Source organism: Lepus europaeus, chromosome X (assembly GCF_033115175.1).
Source record: "Lepus europaeus isolate LE1 chromosome X, mLepTim1.pri, whole genome shotgun sequence".
NCBI lineage: Eukaryota > Metazoa > Chordata > Mammalia > Lagomorpha > Leporidae > Lepus > Lepus europaeus.
In genome coordinates this window covers 32,877,855-32,897,561 of record NC_084850.1, presented here as the reverse complement: position 1 = coordinate 32,897,561, position 19,707 = coordinate 32,877,855, and the positions used below count along the sequence as shown (strand labels likewise).

Here is a 19,707-nt window from a genome sequence, read left to right as displayed (position 1 = left end):
CCTAAACAGTGTAAATACAACATGTTTCAGTTGGTGTTAAACACAATTTTAAAAAAGCAGAAAAGGAGACAAAATGTTGGGACTGCTATTTCATCTTGGCTGATTATGGAAGACCTTTCTGACATTTGACCAGACACCCAAATGAATTGAGGGAACCGATCAGGCTAACTTGAGGTGGAGTGTGGTGATGATAAAAGCATTCCATATAGAGTAGCACAAGTGAAGGCCCTGGCATGGGAATGCACCTGGCTGGTCTAAGAAAAAGGGCCCATGTTACTGGATTGAAATGAGAGAAGGAAAGAGTGGTAAAAGATAAAAGTGAAGAAGACAACAGGACAGAGCCGGCTCTGCTCTGTTCTAAGACCTGGCAAAGATGCTGGATTTTATCCTGTTTGATACAAAGTCATTTAGAGGGCTTCAGGCAGAGGCATGACATGATCCAATTTATGTGCAAAGCTAACTCACATTGCTATGCAAGGACAATAGCCTAAGGAGCAGGGAATCTACTTGAGAAGCGATTGCAATATTTCAGGTGAACAATGATTGGCTTGGTTTAGGGTGGAAAAGTGGTTGCATTTTGAATATATTTTGAAGCTTGAGCCTACAGGGTGTGGAATGTGAGACCAGAGAGAGAAGTCAGGGATGACTAGAAGGATTTTGGCCTAAGCAGCTAGACAGATTGGACGGCGGTACTATTTTTTGCTGCTGGAGAACAGTGGAGGAGTAGAAAGCAGAGGTTGAAGAGAACTAGGAATTCATTTCAGCCATGCTAAGTTGGAAATGTCTATCAGATGTCCAGGTAGAGACGTCAGGCAGGCATTTGGATAGACAAGTCTGGGGTATAGAGAGGTCAGAGCTAGAAATTTAACCAGCTGTATCCTCTGGAGCAAATAAATTCTATAAGCAATATAGTTACTACCTCAAAAAAATGGAGATAATATTGGTTTCACAAGGTCATTTTAAGGATTAACAGCAATGTATGTAACGCATGAAACACCATTCCTGGTACATGTATGAATTGCTAAATAATGGTCACCCTGTCATTAATAGTATTCATTGCAATAACTGGCAGCTAGTTGTTGTTATTATAGGACCATTGTATATCTAATTATTATTATTCTAATTATTGTTGTTATTGTAGGATCTAATATATTCTATATTAGAATGTAGACTATTAGAATCACTTAGGAAGCATTTTTTTTAAATGTTGGCCCCACTTTGGGCAGAATGACAGAGCAGTGATCAGTAGCTTACCAGGTAAATCATACAGATAGAGACCAGATGAGCCAGCTGTAACATAACTTCCCTTCAGGTTAGTTCCTGCTCATCTTTTGGAAAACTAACATTACAAAAAAAGAACACACTAAGTGTAAATTTTGGGCTCTTCTAAATATCCCTGAGCAAATTGCTACTGCTTCTTTTCATTTCTCTACCATTTCATGAGAACATGAGAATAGTTCTTGCTGTGGAAACCTGGAAGAAACCACCGCCGTGGAAACTCAAAATAGTACATCTCCAGAGTAGATTTTTCTCCCTAATAGAATATTTTTCTTCTCATTTCCTAGGACTGCATTGTCAGGTTTGGCCTCTGCACTATAATTAATTGAGTTGAGGATAACAAGAGTACTGAAATTTTTTAAATACCTTAATTATAGAAAATAAAAATACAGTTGGAGTCACAAGGCATTTAACCTAGTGGTTCAGATGCTAGCTAGGATAACCGCATCCTATATTGGAGTACCTTGGTTCAATATCTGCCTCCAGCTCTTAGCTCCAGTTTTCTGTTAATGCAGACCTTAGGAGATGGCTTTACATAATGGCTCAGGTAATTGGGTTTCTCTTCCTGCCACTCAAATGGGAGACCAGGATTGAGTTCCTAGCTTTAGCCTGGCCCAGCCCTGGCTATTGTGGGCACTTGGAGAGTGAAATAGCAAATGGGAGTGTTTGCTCTCGCTCTTGCTCAAATAAAATTTCTAAAATTGTTTTAAAAATGCAGCTGGAAAATTAAATCCAAGTAGCCAAAGGTGATAGGCTCTGGATTTCTGAAGACAAAATTTCATTGAAAAATAGAACTCTGGCCAGCTGAAGGAAATGACCCTTGTAATGTTTAATAGTGACACCAGGTCTAGGAGCAATCCACTGCATGAAAGTCAGTGAATTTGAGGCTTTTCTATAGTGGAAGGGGGTGGCAGATGCATTTTCTCTGTGGCCCATTCTCTGTTCCAAAAATGGATTCTGCAGTCTAAAGGTCAGGATATGTAGTTAGCAAAGTTAGCTTTTCTATATACACACATACAAAACCTCTCCTTTACCCAGTTGATGTGTCTACCATTAGGCAATCATTCCTTTAGCTGTGTTTTGACCTTTAGTAAGATGAAAATTCTTCTGCAGGGGGATCACACTTTCAACTGTTACTTATACCTCGATGTGAATGTTTCCAATATTTTTCTGAGAGCAGGATGGGGTAGGGAAGTGTATCTTGTACCTGGTAAGGCAGGAGGGAGAGGTAAGACGGCCCAGGAAAGAGTAAAAAACGAGGAGCATCTTGTAACAATAAAAGATGGCTCGCAGTCCTGCTTGGTGGTCCATATTTATATATTTTCATTGTCAAAAAAAAGGAGAAACAATTTTCTCTACTTCTAGTTTAGAAAGTAGAGTTTTCAAGTGGATTAAGAGTGAGATACCTTGGTCCCCAATCTACATTCCAGGAACCCTTGACAGTATGTTAAAAGCATAGGCATCATTTCAAGCAGAATTTGGATGGCCTTTGCCCAGCCCTAGAATATGACTAACAATTGTCCCTTGGCCTACCTGGGAACAGTGTACTGTTTAGGAGCACAGACTCTGGAGGCTGCCTGAGAGAGTTTCCAGAGCCCCATTGTACAGCTCTGTGGCCTTAGGCAAGTTACTTAACTTGTCTGTGACTCTGTTTCTGCATTGTTAAAATGAGTAATAATATATTTCACAGAGTCGTGAGGATTCCATGAGTTAACTAACGTATGTAAAACACTTAAAATAGAGCTTTGAACAAAACATGTGCTCAATTAAATGTTAGCTGTGATGGTCTTCCTCACTTAACGGTGGCTCCAACAAAGCCCACATTGCAGGGTTTCTCAGCCTCGGCACTATTAACATTTGGAGTCAGGTAATTCTTGGTTGTAGGTGCTGTCCAGGGTGTTTAGCAGCATCGTTTGCTTCCATCCATTGGATACCAGTAGCACTCCTCTTCCCAACTTGTGACAATTAAACAAGTGTCCAGATGTCACCAAATGCCTCCTGGGAAGCAAAGTCATTATAGACTGAGAGCCACAGGGGAAGAAGACACTGTGTCCCTTCTTCTATTCCCCCCAGAATGGGGCTGTGGGACTTTAGAAACATTTTCTCTAAGAGTGTGCTGACTCTGCCTTTCAAAGTCATTTAGCCCCTGGTGCTACCTTCAACGCATTGGACTATGCTTAGTCTGACTCTGCAAGAGAAGCAGAAAATGAATCAGAATAGTAACCTGACTTAGCATGCCAGGGAGGGACACCAGGAAGGTCACTGGAAACCTAGCAAAGTTGTCACCTACAGCTTTGCAAAGGAAGGAGACAGCTAAAATAGCACTCTTTGAGCTGGAAGGAAACCTGTCCCTGGACTTCAAGATGGCTTGAAAATGTGAGGCAAAGGTATTTTCAATGAGTATTTGACATTTGAGGGCAAAACTCAATGTCTAGGCAAAAGATGACCTCCGATGCCACTGAAGTTATCTAAAAGCCCAGCCCCTAAAATAACTCAGCCAGGATCACAACACACCAATAGAAAAGCTCAGAATAGAAACCAGCATTTCTTGCTTCTTCTTTCTCCTGTTCTCACCAGTCCACAGTCACAAGGCAGTGGCTGATTGTCTGAAGCAAAAAGAAGCTGACAAGCAATATTTATATGAATGTTTAAAATTGTGTGAAGGAAAGAAAGTGAAATTGGGGTTTCGGTCATGCTTTAGAAATAAAATCATTTCCTATGTACCTTGCTCCAAATCAAAATGGAAACCATTTTCTATGCTTTAGAGGGAAAATTGTAAAACTCAATGATTCCTTTCTCCAAATGCACCTCAGAGCTGTTGATTTCTTCAAAGCAGATGTGGAAGAAAAACATGTGTCATATACATTTGGCAAGCCATATGGGCTCTTCGTCTTCTGGCCCAAATTGCTCTGAGCCCTTCATGTGGTGAAGTGTGGACACCAGGGGCCTGCAGCAGGCTTACACTAAGTGACAAGAACATTCATTTATTCCAGTGCATTCGTACGGGAGGATTGGCATTAATTTGCAGTTTGCCTGATTTAAAAGAAAACAGCTTGGCTAGGAAGTAAAAATGTTTTTGAAGACGAGTTCCTCTCATGCATCTAAAAGAAAACCATCAATGTTAGAGCAGAAGGGGCTGGGGCTACAGAAGAAAGACCGATCTGTAGCCTAGAATTCATAAGACTGGGGTGCAATCTCAGCCTGTGTGACGTGGGGTAAGTGACTGAGTCACTGACAATTCTTTCAATTTCTCTATAGGAGATCCTTCAAGGTGGCATGTTGGTGGGGACTTACTTGGAAACTGCTTTCATAGCAAGCCCATAGTTTTTCCCAGGCTTGTTTATTTGTGGTGGCTTCGGAGTAAGCCAATGGGAACAAGGGGGTAAGCCAAAGCCCTCTCCGGCATCTCTTGGCATCGCTACTGCACTTGCCCTCTCTCCCCCTTGCTTCTGGCATTTATAAAATGTGAATTGATTCTTTCATTCAGCAAATTTAGTGAGCACCACTGGGCCCATACGCTGTTCTCAGTGCTAGGGATGAAGTAAGGAACAAACAATAGCTGCTGCAGCTGCCTCACGAGGCTGCTGTAGGCTTTACATGAGAGAGTGTGTGTAAAATCACGCTGGCAATCCGAAAGCCATATGCAAATACAAGGTTTAAGATATTTGACTGTCTCCTGCTTCCAGTGATGACAAAGCTAAGGCCTCTATGCATAAGGAAAGGGGAATGTGTGAAAGGCGATATGACAGACAACAGTCTTATCACAGAAATCTCCCTTCCGTGGGCCTAATCCAAGGGCTTGAAGCTTCCACTGTCAAGAGCTACAACCTAAGGAATGCCTGCAGTCTTGACACTTATCAAGAACTTGAGACTAGGCCCGCCCTGCCCACACTTTACCCCTCCCCCTTTCTACCCAGCCCACCCCACTAGGACAGACAAGCACACTGGTCTTTCCCATCCAATCGAAACTTCGGAACTGCAAAGAGGGGAGCAGGAAGGAAAGGGAGGCTAGCAGCTCTCCGGAGCAGCTGCATTGTCAGCTTCCTTTCCTTCTGCTACCGTGCCTTGGAGGCATCACCTGTCCAATCCCAGTATTTGATCAACTCTGTGAGGCAACATTTGCTCCTGAATGTTGGGGAGGGATGCAAGGCACACAGGGTTTCTATAAAGCGCTCAGTTCACACAGGGGCCCAAAGCTGCCCTTTTGAATTTGTGCCAGCCAGCAATGCCATCTGAGCCTTTATTAACAGCAAAATTTTCAGAGGAGACTAAATGGTTCAAAAGGAAAAAAAACAGATTATAGTTTGTAATTATATTCTCTTCATTAAAGATATCATCTAGAGAAGAAATTGACCAAGTTGCCAAGCAATGTGTAGTCTGTAATAAACAGAGAAGCAAAATGAATGAGAAGACATTTTGTTTGAAATTCTTGCCATATTTCCCTTTCTTCGGGTCCTATACACAGGGATGGCCTTCTCTAGCCCCCAAAAGTCACTTTTTAAAAAAAATCTATTTATTTTATTTAAAAGGCATAGTTACATAGAGAGAGAGAGACAGAGAGAGGGAAAAATCTTCCATCTGCTAGTTCACTTCCCAAATGGCTGCAATGGCTAGGACTGAGCCAGGCTGAAGCCAGGAGCCAGGAGCTTAATCTGGGTCTCCCATGGGGGCAGGGGCCCAGGGACTTGGGCCATTTTCTGCTGCTTTCCCAGGTGCATTAGCAGGGAGCTGGATCAGAAGTAGAGCAGCCAGGACTCCAACTGATGCCTAGATGAGATGCTGGCATCACAGGCAGTGACTTAACCCACTATGCCACTATGGCAGCCCCCAAAGTCATTTTTTTACAATGCCAAGAAGCCCACTCTACTTTTCAGGATGTGAGTCTCCTATTCAAGGAAAAATGAACCTCAGCAAAAAGCCAAATTTCTCCATTTTTTTAACCTTTCATGATTTACTACAAATAGTTGGAACTGTGACTACTAAATCCATGAATGCTAGGGTTCTACATTATTAGCTGTTTTAAATTCATCTGTTCCTCCTCAGTTCCTGCATTTCTCCTTTGGCTTTTGTTTGCTAATTATCTAGCAGTGCTATGAGAATTTCCCATGTCCTCTCTGCATAACTATTGTTTGTGCCTTCTTAGGTACAAAATGGTGCTCTGTGGGGTGAGAAAAAAAATAAAATGAATCATGGCAGGTTGAAGAAAAATGAACTTGTTATTATGTATCTTGCCCATAATTTTTGTAATTTCTCCCAGTTGATTAAGATTCAGTCCCTTTTATTGCCTTTGATATTTCAGCCAAAATAAGACATAGTGGAAAAAAATTAAAAATTCTAGTGATGTTTTTTCTTCTTTTTGATCTGAATCTTTTACCATCACTTAAACACTAGTTAGGAAGATAAATGTTGCAGCTTAATTTTTTTTTCACTTGTGAACCATTTCTTTCACTCCCTTCTAACCTCGTTCGGAATTTAGTCGTCATCTAGGGCCCAATCATTTCTGCCACTAACTAACTTGTCATTTATTGCACTCATTAATATCTGCTGCGTGGACACCACATTTAAAGTGCCCACTTCAAGTACTGCCATTTATTCTGCTAGAAATGCATCATTACCTAAAGGAATAAACCTTTTAACCTGTATCAGCAATCAAAGAGCTCAAGTAAATGATGAAGTAAATGAGCTCAAGTTACAGTACACTTGGAATAGAATTGATGGATCCCTCTGCCCTTGGCTTATAAATTTATATTTGGAAGTAATGACCTGTTTGCAAATAGTATAAGAGACAAATTCATCTAGAGCCCCACACCCCCTGCCTGCTACTGAGGTCAGATTAGGCTAAAATAAAGAACACAAAATACCTCTTTATATGTGTATAAAAAAGATGCCTACTACAGACTTACCTATAATGCCAAAAAACTGGAATGATCTAAAAGTCCTGGGGGGGGGGCGTCAATACTGTATAGTATATTCATTGACTAAAGATTGAAGTACTAGACAGCTATTAGAAAGAAGATATGTTTATTCAAGTAAACGTATAAAGAGGTACAAGGGAACAATAAAGGCCCAAATCAGTATAGTGGTTACTTTGTGTGACTAAGGAGGGATACATAACTGGGACAGGTGAATAGGCAAATTTAACTGACTTCATAATGTTTAATTTCTTAAACTTTGTAGCAGGCACACAGTGTTCTGACATTATTTCTACGTCTTTCTGTGCACTTGAATTATTTACTTTGAAACTCCTTTGGGCAACTGACTAGGGAATTCTACTGACAAAAGTCACTGACAACATACTTCATTATAATACTTAGAAATGTTTATGTGTCCAATGAGGATAATGGGACATGGAATGTGCATAAATGACTATGGGTGAGATTTCAATCACAGACGTCCCTCATTATTGAGGATTATTAGGAAGGAAGTTATTGGTACAGGCTTCAGAGGCAGGCTAAGTGGCATGTATAAAAAGGGCTGCAAAACATAGCAGATTAGGCAAGATGACCTTTAGAAATAAGGTATAGAATCCTACAGTGCTTTAAAGCTAGTGCTGGTTTTTAACCATCCTTCTTATATCTCTGACCAGCAATCCGTTTGTTACCCCAAGCAGGCCCAAGCTTCAGTTATTAACCAAACATATCTTTGGTAGCTACCCTGTATCAGGTATCATGCTGCCTGCCAAGAAGGCTATGAAAGTGAGCAATACATGGACTTTGTCCACAGAAATGTTCAAGTAATGAAGGCAAGACAAACACATAGCCAGCTTCCAGCAATGCAATATCGAAAGCTCTAAAGCAAAGAGGTGGCAAAGTTCTTTGGGAAGACAACAGAGGAAGCACTTCCACAGGAGTGGGAGAAAGGACAGATTTCACAGAAGACATGACATTTACTCTGAACTTGGTAGGATGAATAAAATAATTCAGGCAGAAGCAACATGCTAACCAAAGACAAAAGACATGAAATTATGAGAACCATAATGTAATCCAGTCTCACTGGACTTCTCTCACATGGGAGAGTTTAGTCAATATCATAAGCCAGGAGCCAGGAGCTTCTTCTGGATCTCCCATGCGGGTGCAGGGCCCAAGGATTTGGGCTATCTTCTACCACTTTCCCAGGCCACAGCATAGAACTGGATCAGAAGTGGAGCAGCTGGGACTCGAACCAGTGCCCATATGAGATGCAGGCACCACAGGCAGATTTAGCTCACTACGCCACAGCATCAGCCCCCCAAAGCATATCTTGACTCCATCCTCTTCTCTTCAAATGTATTGTTCATATCCCAGTCCAAGCTACAATCATGACTCCCTGGAATGGTTAGAATTTCTTCCTAGTGGGAAAAACATTTGATCTAGAAGTTGTCTGTGTCCCATGGAGTGCCTAGGTTCAAATCCCAGTTCTGCTCCTGATTCCAGCTTCCTGCTAATGTAAACCCTGGAGGGTAGCACAAGCTCAAGTACTTGTGTCCGTGATACCCACGTGGGAGATCCGGATTGAGTCCCAACCCCAGCTGTTGTATTTGGAGAGTGAACAAGCAAGTGGAAGACGTCTGTCTCTGTCTCTCTCTCTCTCTCTCTCTCTGTCCCTCTCCGTCCTTCCCTCCCTCTATGTCTCTCTTAAGTAAAAATAAGTTTTAAAAGACTTTGGTCATCATCTGAAAAAGAACGGCCTCATAATAATCCCCTAGCTTCCACTCAGGCACACCTCTCAGTGGCTTCTCCATATGCCCATTAATCATTTTATAAGTTTAAATCAGATTTTTTCACATCCTTCAAAATCTTCCAATAGTTTGTTATCACATTTGGAATAAATCGAAACTTTTTGCCATGACCTACAAGTCCACACAAATCAGGACTCTGATTATCCATCTAAGCTCATTTCTTAGCACTCTCCCTTCACCTATACTATCTTCTTTTTGCTGTATTTATGTAAACCAAGCATGTTCCCATCTCAGTGAACAGCTTCAGTAAAACAGTAAGGGCCTCAGTGAGGGTCTGATTGCCACAGACATAATGTTTAATCTCCATGCCAATAGCTCTGGGAATTCCAGCCCCCTGGAATTGCTTGGGCAGGACCAAGCAGGTCTTAAGAGTGATGCAATGCAGCTGACTGAAGTTCATAGAGGAGCAGCTAAATAATTCATCAAAATAGGTGGTTTAGGGGCCAGGAAACCACATTAAAGGGAACTTCAAAACACAATGTGTGTTTGTGGCTTCTACCAAACTATCTCACCTCTGGTCAAACCTTACCTTAGAATTTTTCTCTAGGGCTTTCATTTCTAAGGACCTAGCTCCCAACTCAATTGGAAGTTCTGGGACCTTGAGACTGCACGTCCTTTATATTCACCATAATGACTAACACAGCTAGAAACACAGTTATCATTTCATCTATGTTCAAAGGTCCACTCTAATTGAGCTGAAATTCAATGGGATTAATTTCAAAAAGGTAAAGATGAAGGACATTTGCCATAGTAGAAAGAAATAACAGGTTTGGTTGGCCTCAAGCTGAATTGAAGAAAGAACTCTGTTCATTCCATAATATTCAGTACACCCTCAGTAGGGTGCTTTATCAGACAAGATCAGGTGTGTTCAGGGTGGTATGGCCGTAGACAGTAGGGTGCTTTATCTATAGCAGGTGTTCAAGAAGTATTTGTTGAACAGATGGATGAATGACTAAACACGCTAATGCAAACTCAGGCAGCATTGATAGAAAATAATACTTCCGTGATAAGAAACTAACAGGGTTCATTCCGGCCATGTGTTCCTGGTGCCATCTTTATCTCTAGACACTCCAATTTGAGAGACATCACCAACTTATATGTGCCTATGAATGAAAGACCAAAGTTCTGAGAGTTGGGAAAAGTATCAATCAGTTGAGTTTCACCTGATGAAGAGATAAGAAGACATAATTTAAGTCTTGTAATGTTTAAAAGACCATCAGGCGGAGCAAGGAACAGAATTGCTTTACACAGCTCTTGAAGACAGTTTGAAAGAGAGAGTTATCGAGAAAAAACTCAGAATAAGGAAGTATTTTCTTACAATAATTGATAACCCATGCCAGAATGGGCTGAATAAAATGGTTGTACTTTCCCTTCCAATGAACTTTGTCCAGTCAAGAAGAAGATAAATACACAGCATGATTTTGAAAAGATTTTTTTTGTTATTTTAGGGTTTTTCAAAATTTAGTTTTTAACAGATTCAGTGTAGTTCATAGATACAATTCTAAGAATATAATGATGTTCCTTTCCTCCCTCCCTCCCATCGCACCCTCTATGGGAGAGTTCTTCATTGGAAAAAAGATTGAAATAACAAAGTATTTTCTTTCTAAAAAATATTTATTTATTTATTTATTTATTTGAAAGACAGAGTAACAGAGAGAGAAGGAGAGACAGAGATGTTCCATCTACTAGTTGCCTCCCCAAATGCCCACAACAGTGGGGGCTACACCAGGCCAAAGCCAAGAGCCTGGGACTCCATCTGGGTTCTCCCACATGGATGACAGGAACCCAAATTCCTAGGCCATCATTCACCTCCTTCCCCGGGGTGCACATTAGCAGGAAAGCAGATTAGAAGTGAAGTTACTGGCACTCAAACCAGCACACTGATATGGGATGCAGGTGTCCCAAGCTGTAGCTTAATCTGCTGCACCACAACGCCCACATCAAGAAAGTATTTTTCAAACCAGATCTTAACCAGTTAGTGGGGCCATGAAATCAATTCAGTAGATCCTGATCATCATGTTTTAAAGTGGATTAGAACAGCGTAGGAGCTTTACATGCAGCAAGGGTGAGTTTGGTTTTGATAAAGTTATTTTGGAAACATGTTGACATATGTCTAACTGTGTATACTAGGTTGTAGCATAACATGTTTTTCTTACTGTGGATTGCGATTAAAATGTGTGAAAACTACCTCACCAAGACCTCTTCCAGATTTCATATCTGGCAGCTTGAAGAACTTTTATCTCTGTGTTGCAGAGATCCAAAATCGCTGTGTATGAGAAAATGTGGTCTTATATGAAATCAGCAGAGCCATCTGTGTTTACCAAAACAACAGCAGACGGAGTGGCCCGAGTGCGGAAGTCCAAGGGAAAGTTCGCCTTCCTGCTGGAATCAACCATGAATGAATACATTGAGCAGAGAAAACCGTGTGATACCATGAAAGTTGGTGGAAATCTGGATTCCAAAGGCTATGGTGTGGCAACCCCTAAAGGCTCAGCATTAAGGTGGGTGGAATAATATAACAATATCCGTGTTGTTATAGTATTCCACCTACCCTGATGCATTTTGTTGTCATTTTTTTTTCTTGTGGATTTTGAGGTAACTTTTAAAAGTTTAAAATCTACAATATTCCATGGAGTTAAATAAGACGGTAAATTATGGTTTCATCTACTTAATGCATCCATTTTTTTTAATGTTCTCTCTCTGTGTTGTCCTCTCTGACTGTTTGTTGCTGTTTTAATTTTACAGTTCAACGGCTTTTTCAATTTAAATGGTAAAAGCCAAGTTATGGTGCCATATGTGACGAATGTTAATTGCATGAATGTGGTGTTCTTGTTACTTTTTTTCTCAAAGACAATTTCCCCATCCCGCACACTTCAGTTTTGAGCAAATGTTATCCTCCATGCCACCTTCCAATATTTAACCCTGTATTTGCTGTACAGACATTTTTATAGCTCCACGTTCTGTGAAATTTAGCCAATTTGTCCTCTTGTGCTCCTTTTTATACGTTAACGATTTCCTAAGCATTTGTGCATTTTCTTACAAGTTATGTTTTATCGTTTCAAGAAATGCTGTTAACCTGGCAGTATTAAAACTGAATGAGCAAGGCCTCTTGGACAAATTGAAAAACAAATGGTGGTACGACAAAGGAGAGTGCGGCAGCGGGGGCGGTGACTCCAAGGTCAGCCTCAATGTCACCACAACCGGGTACCCTTAGTGACGAGTAATCGGCAAGACTGTTATCTTATTATTGAGGAGAGAGCACAAGACTCACACATAAAGTGGAATGACCAGGTTGTTCCCCTGCCTGGCAGCTTGGGGAACTAGAAAGACTTTAGGGCACTGCCCACATTTTTGATCTAACTTGGGTCCCTTCTTAAACTCCCAGACAGAGGCACTCCATCCACACCCCTTCCCTTCCTTCAAACATCAACCTTGTTGCCTTATGAGGGCCATGATGTGGGTTTCAATGTCCTAGGCTCTCAAGAGCCCAAGGCTCTCCTCTAAGACTGTCCCTGCCTGCCTCAGTTGAGTGATGTGAGAAATTAGATCCATCTATGGAAAAAGTCAGGTTATGACATTTTTAATGTTTTTAGGGTGTGTTGGTTCCTCACAGAGGTTGGTTGGTTGGTTGGTTGGTTGATTGGTTGAGTAGGTGCTTCTTCAATTATGTGTGTGAGTGATGAGACATTGTTCTCTATATGTGATGCCCCATTTAAGCAGGCCCCACTTAACTTGAAAGCCAAAGAATGAGCTCGGTTTCAAGTTAAATGGGGTCTTTCTTCAATAGGCCACCCCATATAGAGACTTTGCAAGACATTTTGTGTATTTAAGCAAGTGCGTCGCCTAACTGTGATCTCATGTGTGTATGAATCCCTGATTTGGCTTCTCCTTAGCCATGTTCTTGGTTCAGGTAGGTCTAAATGTTATCCAGGCTGTCATCGTGAGAAAAGCCAATCTTATGTGGCATTCCTTTGGCTCCTAATGCTCTGCGGGGCTAGAATGAATGCTTAACCATCATCCAAGCAACAAGCAACAAGAAATAGGGGCAAGCTCAGAAGCCATGATACCAAGTCCTGGAAAGACACACTGGGTAAGTACAGGAGAGAACCTGACAACAGAATCCTCCATGGCCCAAGGGGCCTGAGAACTATATTGAAGCATGTAAGATCTGCTCTTGTGCAACCAAGGATACCATGGGCATCTTAAGGTGAAGAACAGTGTTTCCCAACCACAGACGAACAGACAGGCAAGCCAAAACTTTTCTCCTTCAGAGACAATGGTTGTACTGCTGCTCCTCTCATTCCCTCTCCATCCCTCAGGATCCTAATGGAAAAGTTAGTTTTGCCAGTCTGCAGTATAATATGGGTTTGGAAACACTGATCCAGAGCACATCCAAAGAAATAAATTTAAAAACAATTTTCTTCATCATAGAATATCTCACCAGGCACTCGCAAGGCCTTTTGATTGTAAAACCTTGATTAACCAGAACTCACCTAACCAGTACCCAGCTAACTGAATTGCCCCGCCCCCCACCTTGGTACTTCACATTGATGAGAAAGCAGCAATAGTACCCCAAAAAGAAGACTGCAAGGAATTGATTTGTTTTAATCACTTGTCAAGAGATGACCCTGTGGTCAGGCCACATTCAGCTTTCTCCTCTATCTTCTCTCCATCTGGATTGACCCTGAAACATTAGGGGCTGTTTCCCTCAGGCAAGAAAATGGATACAAGCTCTTTAAGAAAAAATATTAGCCAAGAATGAAACAAAAATGTGTGCTCTTATTGAAAATTCCATTCACTCTTTATGGATTCCAATTAATCAAGGTTTTACTATGTATCAAAAACTTCCTTTCTCACCAATGTGAACTGATGACATTGACAACTTGGCCAAGCTTTTGGCTCATTTGATTTTTCCAGTGGCTAGCCTGATGCCCAAACTATTTAGCACCTTCTTCTTGGTCTTTTTCTCATGTTATTAGCAGGCCACGGAAAACCTAATTGTACCATTGAAGCGAGTTGCAGAATGAAAATTGAGCTGGATTGGATACATTGCTGTCACAAATTCATCATTCACACTCAGCATGGTTAAAAAGGATCCATGGACTGTATGAAGATGACTCTAAAACATCCACATGATGCCAAGTGCCCAGAAGTTTTCAAATAATCAGACGCATGCTGTTATATAAACCAAAACATCTGCACATATTTGGCTGAATTTTTACTTTTCACCCAGATATTTTGGTATCATGAAGAGCCCAAAACCTTAGAACAGCTATTTGTTAATTACAACCAGCAATCAAGGTTTTTTTTTTCCCTCAGCTGGTATTGCTGCAAAGTTTCCAATCAAGTAAACCTTATTGCCTACTCATGCTTTCTAGATTATCTGAATTTTAATACACAAATAGAAAAATATTTCAGTCGATCCTAAATATTTCCAACTTCTTTGACTCTAGTGCTATCTGCCAGGAATCTTTCAAATCACCTTTCTTGATCATTCCTCCAGCCAGCCCCCTTCTCTACCATGGATCAATGCTGCGTATCCAACAATTGCCTTCTCTGTTCCTGGACTACCAAGGAGCTTGCCTTTATCTTCCTCCTTGCTACCTGCTGTTTTCTGGGAGTGAGCAAGAGAAGGGGCAAGAGATGAACTTGAATCTGTTTCACCACTACTTAGTAGTGATACTAAACACAAATCAATGGCAAAGAAGATAGAAATGACAGTGATACCTCATTAATTTGGAGCCCTCTAATTAAGAATCTGTGAAAAGCTAGACAGGTAGCAATCCATAAGTTAACACTGTATTATCAGGGATAAGAACAAGAGAGGCTTGTTAAGCAAATGAAGAGTTTAGACTAGACTGTCAGTTGAATTTTTCCTTAAGAGAACAACCCCTTTTCAAATGTTGCAAGCACTTATTTAGGTACAATCATATCCATTAGAAATCTATCTGCTAAAGTAGTTCTCATGAGAATTTCCACTAAAGCAACGTTTTATAGTCAGTTTGAATTATAAAATAGACTTGAAGTTATAAAACTGTCATCCTTCAAACCTTTTTGTGATTCAGGACTCACTGTACTCATTCAGACAATCTTTTCCCTCTCTTGATCCACATCAGTGAGGTTCTACTGTATTAGAAAAATGATTTGAGAATTACATTTCTTGATCACATCCCATCCTCATTTAATATGACAATTAAATATTGAATATCCCATCATTCCACAAAGAGAATGAGGCCCAGAGATGGTGGTGACTTTTAGGAGGTCACATAGCTAATTCCATCACAAATCTCCACTTACTTTCAGGATCACCACTTATGATAATATTGCAGATGGCAATTTATCACGTGTACCTACCCAATGAGCAATGTGAACCTGATTGCATGTGATACATTTCCATGTGAATTGGGTTCATTCTCAACTACCTTAGTTACCAGGCAAATGGCATATTTAAGCCATTGCTACCCTCAGTACTGATTACTAAAAATGACAATAATCACAAAGCCTGGCATTTATGAGTGCTTTCACTTTTTCAAAAACACTTTCACATCTATTATCCCTGAAACATGAAACCAGGAGAGGAAGAAATACCTGTATTACTTATCTCTCTGCCTCTCTCCTACAACCTTTAAATAACGATAAATGGGCAATTATGTTAAACTGTTGACTTCCCTGGAGTCCTGCCCCCAGAATGAGACATTACACATTCTGAGCCTGATCTACAAGAATTACTATGCAATTGAATGGACCTGAAACTTTTCAGGCTGTTGTAAATGTGCACACGCTGAAACTAATGGCACAAATATTTCATTTTGTTTATTTTATTTTCTGAATACAAGAAATTAAGAACAAGATTGGTCACTGAAGCAGTGTTGGAACCACACCTACAGGCTAAAGCCAAAATATTGCTTGGCTTTACCAATTTCCCAAACCCCTGAGCCAATAGGGCCTAAACAAAGCAGGCTTGATCCTTCCTTGACAGACTATAAATGCACAGGCAAGGATCAAGGAAATTAGAGCTGTGATTTGGGAATTTTTAATCTGCAAATCACCCTTTTGTGTTGGTACTTTATTACAACATGTGTGCAAATGTGGTAATTAAGAGCCAGTAGGGGCCGGCGCTGCCGTAGCTCAATAGGGTAATCCTCCACCTGTGGCGCCGGCACCCCAGGTTCTAGTCCGGGTTGGGGCACCGGGTTCTGTTCTGGTTGCTCCTCTTCCAGTCCAGCTCTCTGCTATGGCCTGGGAGTGCAGTGGAGGATGGCCCAGGTCCTTGGGCCCTGCACCCACATGGGAGACCAGGAGAAGCACCTGGCTCCTGCCTTCGGATCAGCACGGTACGCCGGCCATAGCACGCTGGCCGCAGCGGCCATTGGGGGGTGAACCAACGGAAAAGGAAGACCTTTCTCTCTGTCTCTCTCTCTCACTGTCCACTCTGCCTGTCAAAAAAAAAAAAGCCAGTAGGTTGTTTCAGCCATAAGCCCAGTTACCAGGGATGTGTGACACAACAGCCTCCTTTGACAACTGCCTAGCACTTCAAACTTTCACATTCTTGCGACTGCCTTCCCCAACCCCCATCAACCTACTTCATTCTGTTAGTCTTAGGTAAAAGGTGCCAGCTTAGCTTTGCTGTAGATCTTTACCTTTTGAGAGGGGGTCAGAAGTTACAAGCTATTTGTGATTTTGGTGACAAGTATTTGCAAACTCCACTATACATCACCCTAGAATTGCACCTGGCTTTAGAGCCATGGTTTTAAATAGACTTCTGGTGTTAATACTTTCTAAGGTGAAAATCAGCACCCACTGTTGGGCTTTGTGGAACACAGGAACAGAAGGTTTCCATGAGGCCGTTGTAAACCCTTTGACTACAATGAAAAGTATATACTAGGTAGAAGCCTTAATTACTAAGGCATATGGGAAAGTGAGGAGCCAAGACAGGCTACGCACTTAAACCTCCATTATTTAAAAAAAATAGTAGGAAGATCATTATAGCATATAAAATACTGATAGATTAATGCAGTTTAATGGTCTTTCAAAATACATAGAGACTAGAATAAACTAGAATAAGGTGATACTAGGGGAAAAAAACCTAGGGAGTTTCTTTTAATAGATTCAGAAATGCCTGCAATGAAAATGAACTACGTTTCCTTTCACACAGGAAATTTGAAAGTACCTAAAAAGAGTTTGTCCTCTTAAGAAATTCAAACATGTTCCTCCTCTCTATAGTGAACCATCTTTTATTCACTCTTATGCATTTGCTTAGCAAGTCTTCTATTCAAAGGTAGCAAAAAGTTACACTTCAGGACATCCCATTTCCAAATTTCCTCCACTCCATTTTTTAAAATTTTTTTGATTGGGTGGTACACAGATGGATGAGGTCGTACTGTGTTTCCCACATGTATAAATGAGATCTTCAGTTTTGTGTGTATTTCTTCTGTGTATTTCTGCACTTCTCTCCTATGGCACCATCTCTTAACCACTTCTCTTCCACACCCAGAATTCTTTGACATTCTTGGGCCTTGTGTAGTGGATATGAATCTGTATCTGCATTTACCTGCAACAAAATGGACCTTTTATTGGCAGGAGCCATCCCTAATGGTAGACATTTTGGATACCCAGGGTTAAGATGGACCCCAACGACTCGTTATTGACACTGTTATGTGTGTAGGCAAGAATCATTACAGATCGATGGCACTTCCTGGGTCTTAGCAGAAGTTCCTGTGAATTCCCAAGATTCTGGTTTGGGATCAAGGAGTAGGGTGAGTATGTTATGCTCTTCGTTGGTTTGCATGTTTCTGTGCTGGTACTGCATCCTGGAAGTATGAAGAACCTGACAGTTTTCTTTCCTGATAGTGACTAAATTTGCTCCTTGAACTTACTCAGGTCTTCCTCCCAAGAAAAAATCCTCACTTTCTCTCACGTGGCTACTTCAAGCAAGGGACCTGTTGCCTTAAAACTGAACCAGTCCAGTGGCTGCCAAAACCATTGATATTGCCAAATGGTGTTAAAGAATAGATTCTACCACCGGAAAAAAAATGTAATCCAGAAAGAAAACATTTTGAAAAATTATTCCACTCTAGTGATTTTTTCTAAAAAATGACTTTGTGGCCTTAACATGGTTCCTATGATTAGGACATGATTATTTACCTTTGGTGTTGTCATGATAACATGAATGTGTTTCTTATTGACAAATAATGACTAAATGTCCAACACCAGAGCTACCAAAAAGCAGAAGGAGTGAAAAAGCCTGAAGGTAAGAATGCTGTTAATACGATTGCCAAGATAAAAGACATCACTGCAGTGGCAGAGAGTAAAACGATGTATGTCAATGCCCTTTCTGCCCCTCGAAGACCCTATCATTTGGTTGCCTTTCATTTGGAGAGACAGTTATAGAACCACGCTCTCCTAAAGATAGGACAGCCATGTAAAACAAACATGAAAGATTTTATGGAACTGAACTACATTTAGTTGGGGTGGGAGTAGGGGTTGGTGGAACAGGGTGGAAACAAATTTCTTTTATGGAGAACACTTAAAATCCATTCTCTTTTGACTTTTTAGAGAGCGGTATAGCATTTGGCCCTTGGCACACAAAGCTGACCTCCATGGGTCAGAGGTGGCAAAAGTATGGTCCAAGTGCTGGATTCACCTTTTTTTGCTTAATTTCATCAGGCACAAAAGCACATATTTCTCAAAATACAGACCTAAGGCAAAAGCACACTGCATGTGTGTGTGTGTCTGTGTGTGTCTGTGTGTGTGTGTGTGTGAATGAAGACTGCTAGTGTGTCCTGTCTATGTTTGTAGCTGGAAATGCAGATGTGATGAGTAGATGCTAGGATGAGTGCTAGAAGGGGGTGGTATGTGCCCTGGCATGACAACCAATAACCGGCTTTTAGAACTGATATACAGATCCCATTTGTTGCTATCTGTATTTTGGATGTAAGCTAGAGTTGATTATTTTTCTGTGAGTCATGATCCTTTAATAGCTATTGGAGAAAAAGTAGGATGGAGGCACGGAGGCACCCTTCAGATTTGCCTAGAATCAGGGAAATGAGTTTGATGTCTTTAGAAACTTTGACCATGTGAGTTTCTAGTAAATCTTCTCAGTCTGTACCTCTCTTAGTGCTGATGGAATGAAGTAAAGAAAACACACTTGTACATAATAAAACTCAACCAAATTTGATAGTGTGACTTTGTAATGGATCTTAAAAGAGAGTTTTCAAGTGAGCCATATCAATCATATACTTAGCAAATTATCTGAGGCCATTGTTTAACCAAAATTGGCTTCTCCAGAAACTGAGCATCTTCCATGCGCCCCCTCCTCTCTAGCAGGGACAAATTGGACAAGAAGTCTTCCCACTAAAATTGGGCTATGTGAAACAGTCCACAACCAGTAACATTGGTGCTGGATTTTTGTTCTAGAGAGGCAAGTTTGATGGTGGTCTAGTTTGACAAAAATCCATCAGTGAAATTCACATCCTGTGGCATCAAAGAGTCTATTACTTTGAATTTGAGAGGTTATCATTTGGAAATACCATTGGCTTTACTCACATATTTCAAAGTTACTTCTAGAATGGGTGCTTTAGCACAGTCACTCATCAATAGGTTCAACCACTAGCATTATTAGGCACTCAGTAAAATGACTCACAGCTTTCAACTCCTAATGTTATATGCATGCATATTGAATTTGCTCTTTGCACTTATATTAAATTACGATC

At 40.9% G+C, this 19,707-nt stretch overlaps 1 protein-coding gene across 2 annotated transcripts in view; it reads left to right on the top strand.

Moving 5' to 3' along the window:
- GRIA3 (glutamate ionotropic receptor AMPA type subunit 3) overlaps positions 1 to 19,707 on the top strand; it is a 308,553-nt gene that overhangs the window by 279,097 nt on the left and 9,749 nt on the right. The window contains exons 13-14 of one of the 2 annotated variants that reach the window (XM_062182986.1): positions 11,249 to 11,496; positions 12,059 to 12,173. In XM_062182986.1, the coding sequence (XP_062038970.1) occupies positions 11,249 to 11,496; positions 12,059 to 12,173 (363 nt within the window). The remainder of the gene's footprint in view (positions 1 to 11,248; positions 11,497 to 12,058; positions 12,174 to 19,707) is intronic. The other variant, XM_062182985.1, reaches the window with a different exon arrangement.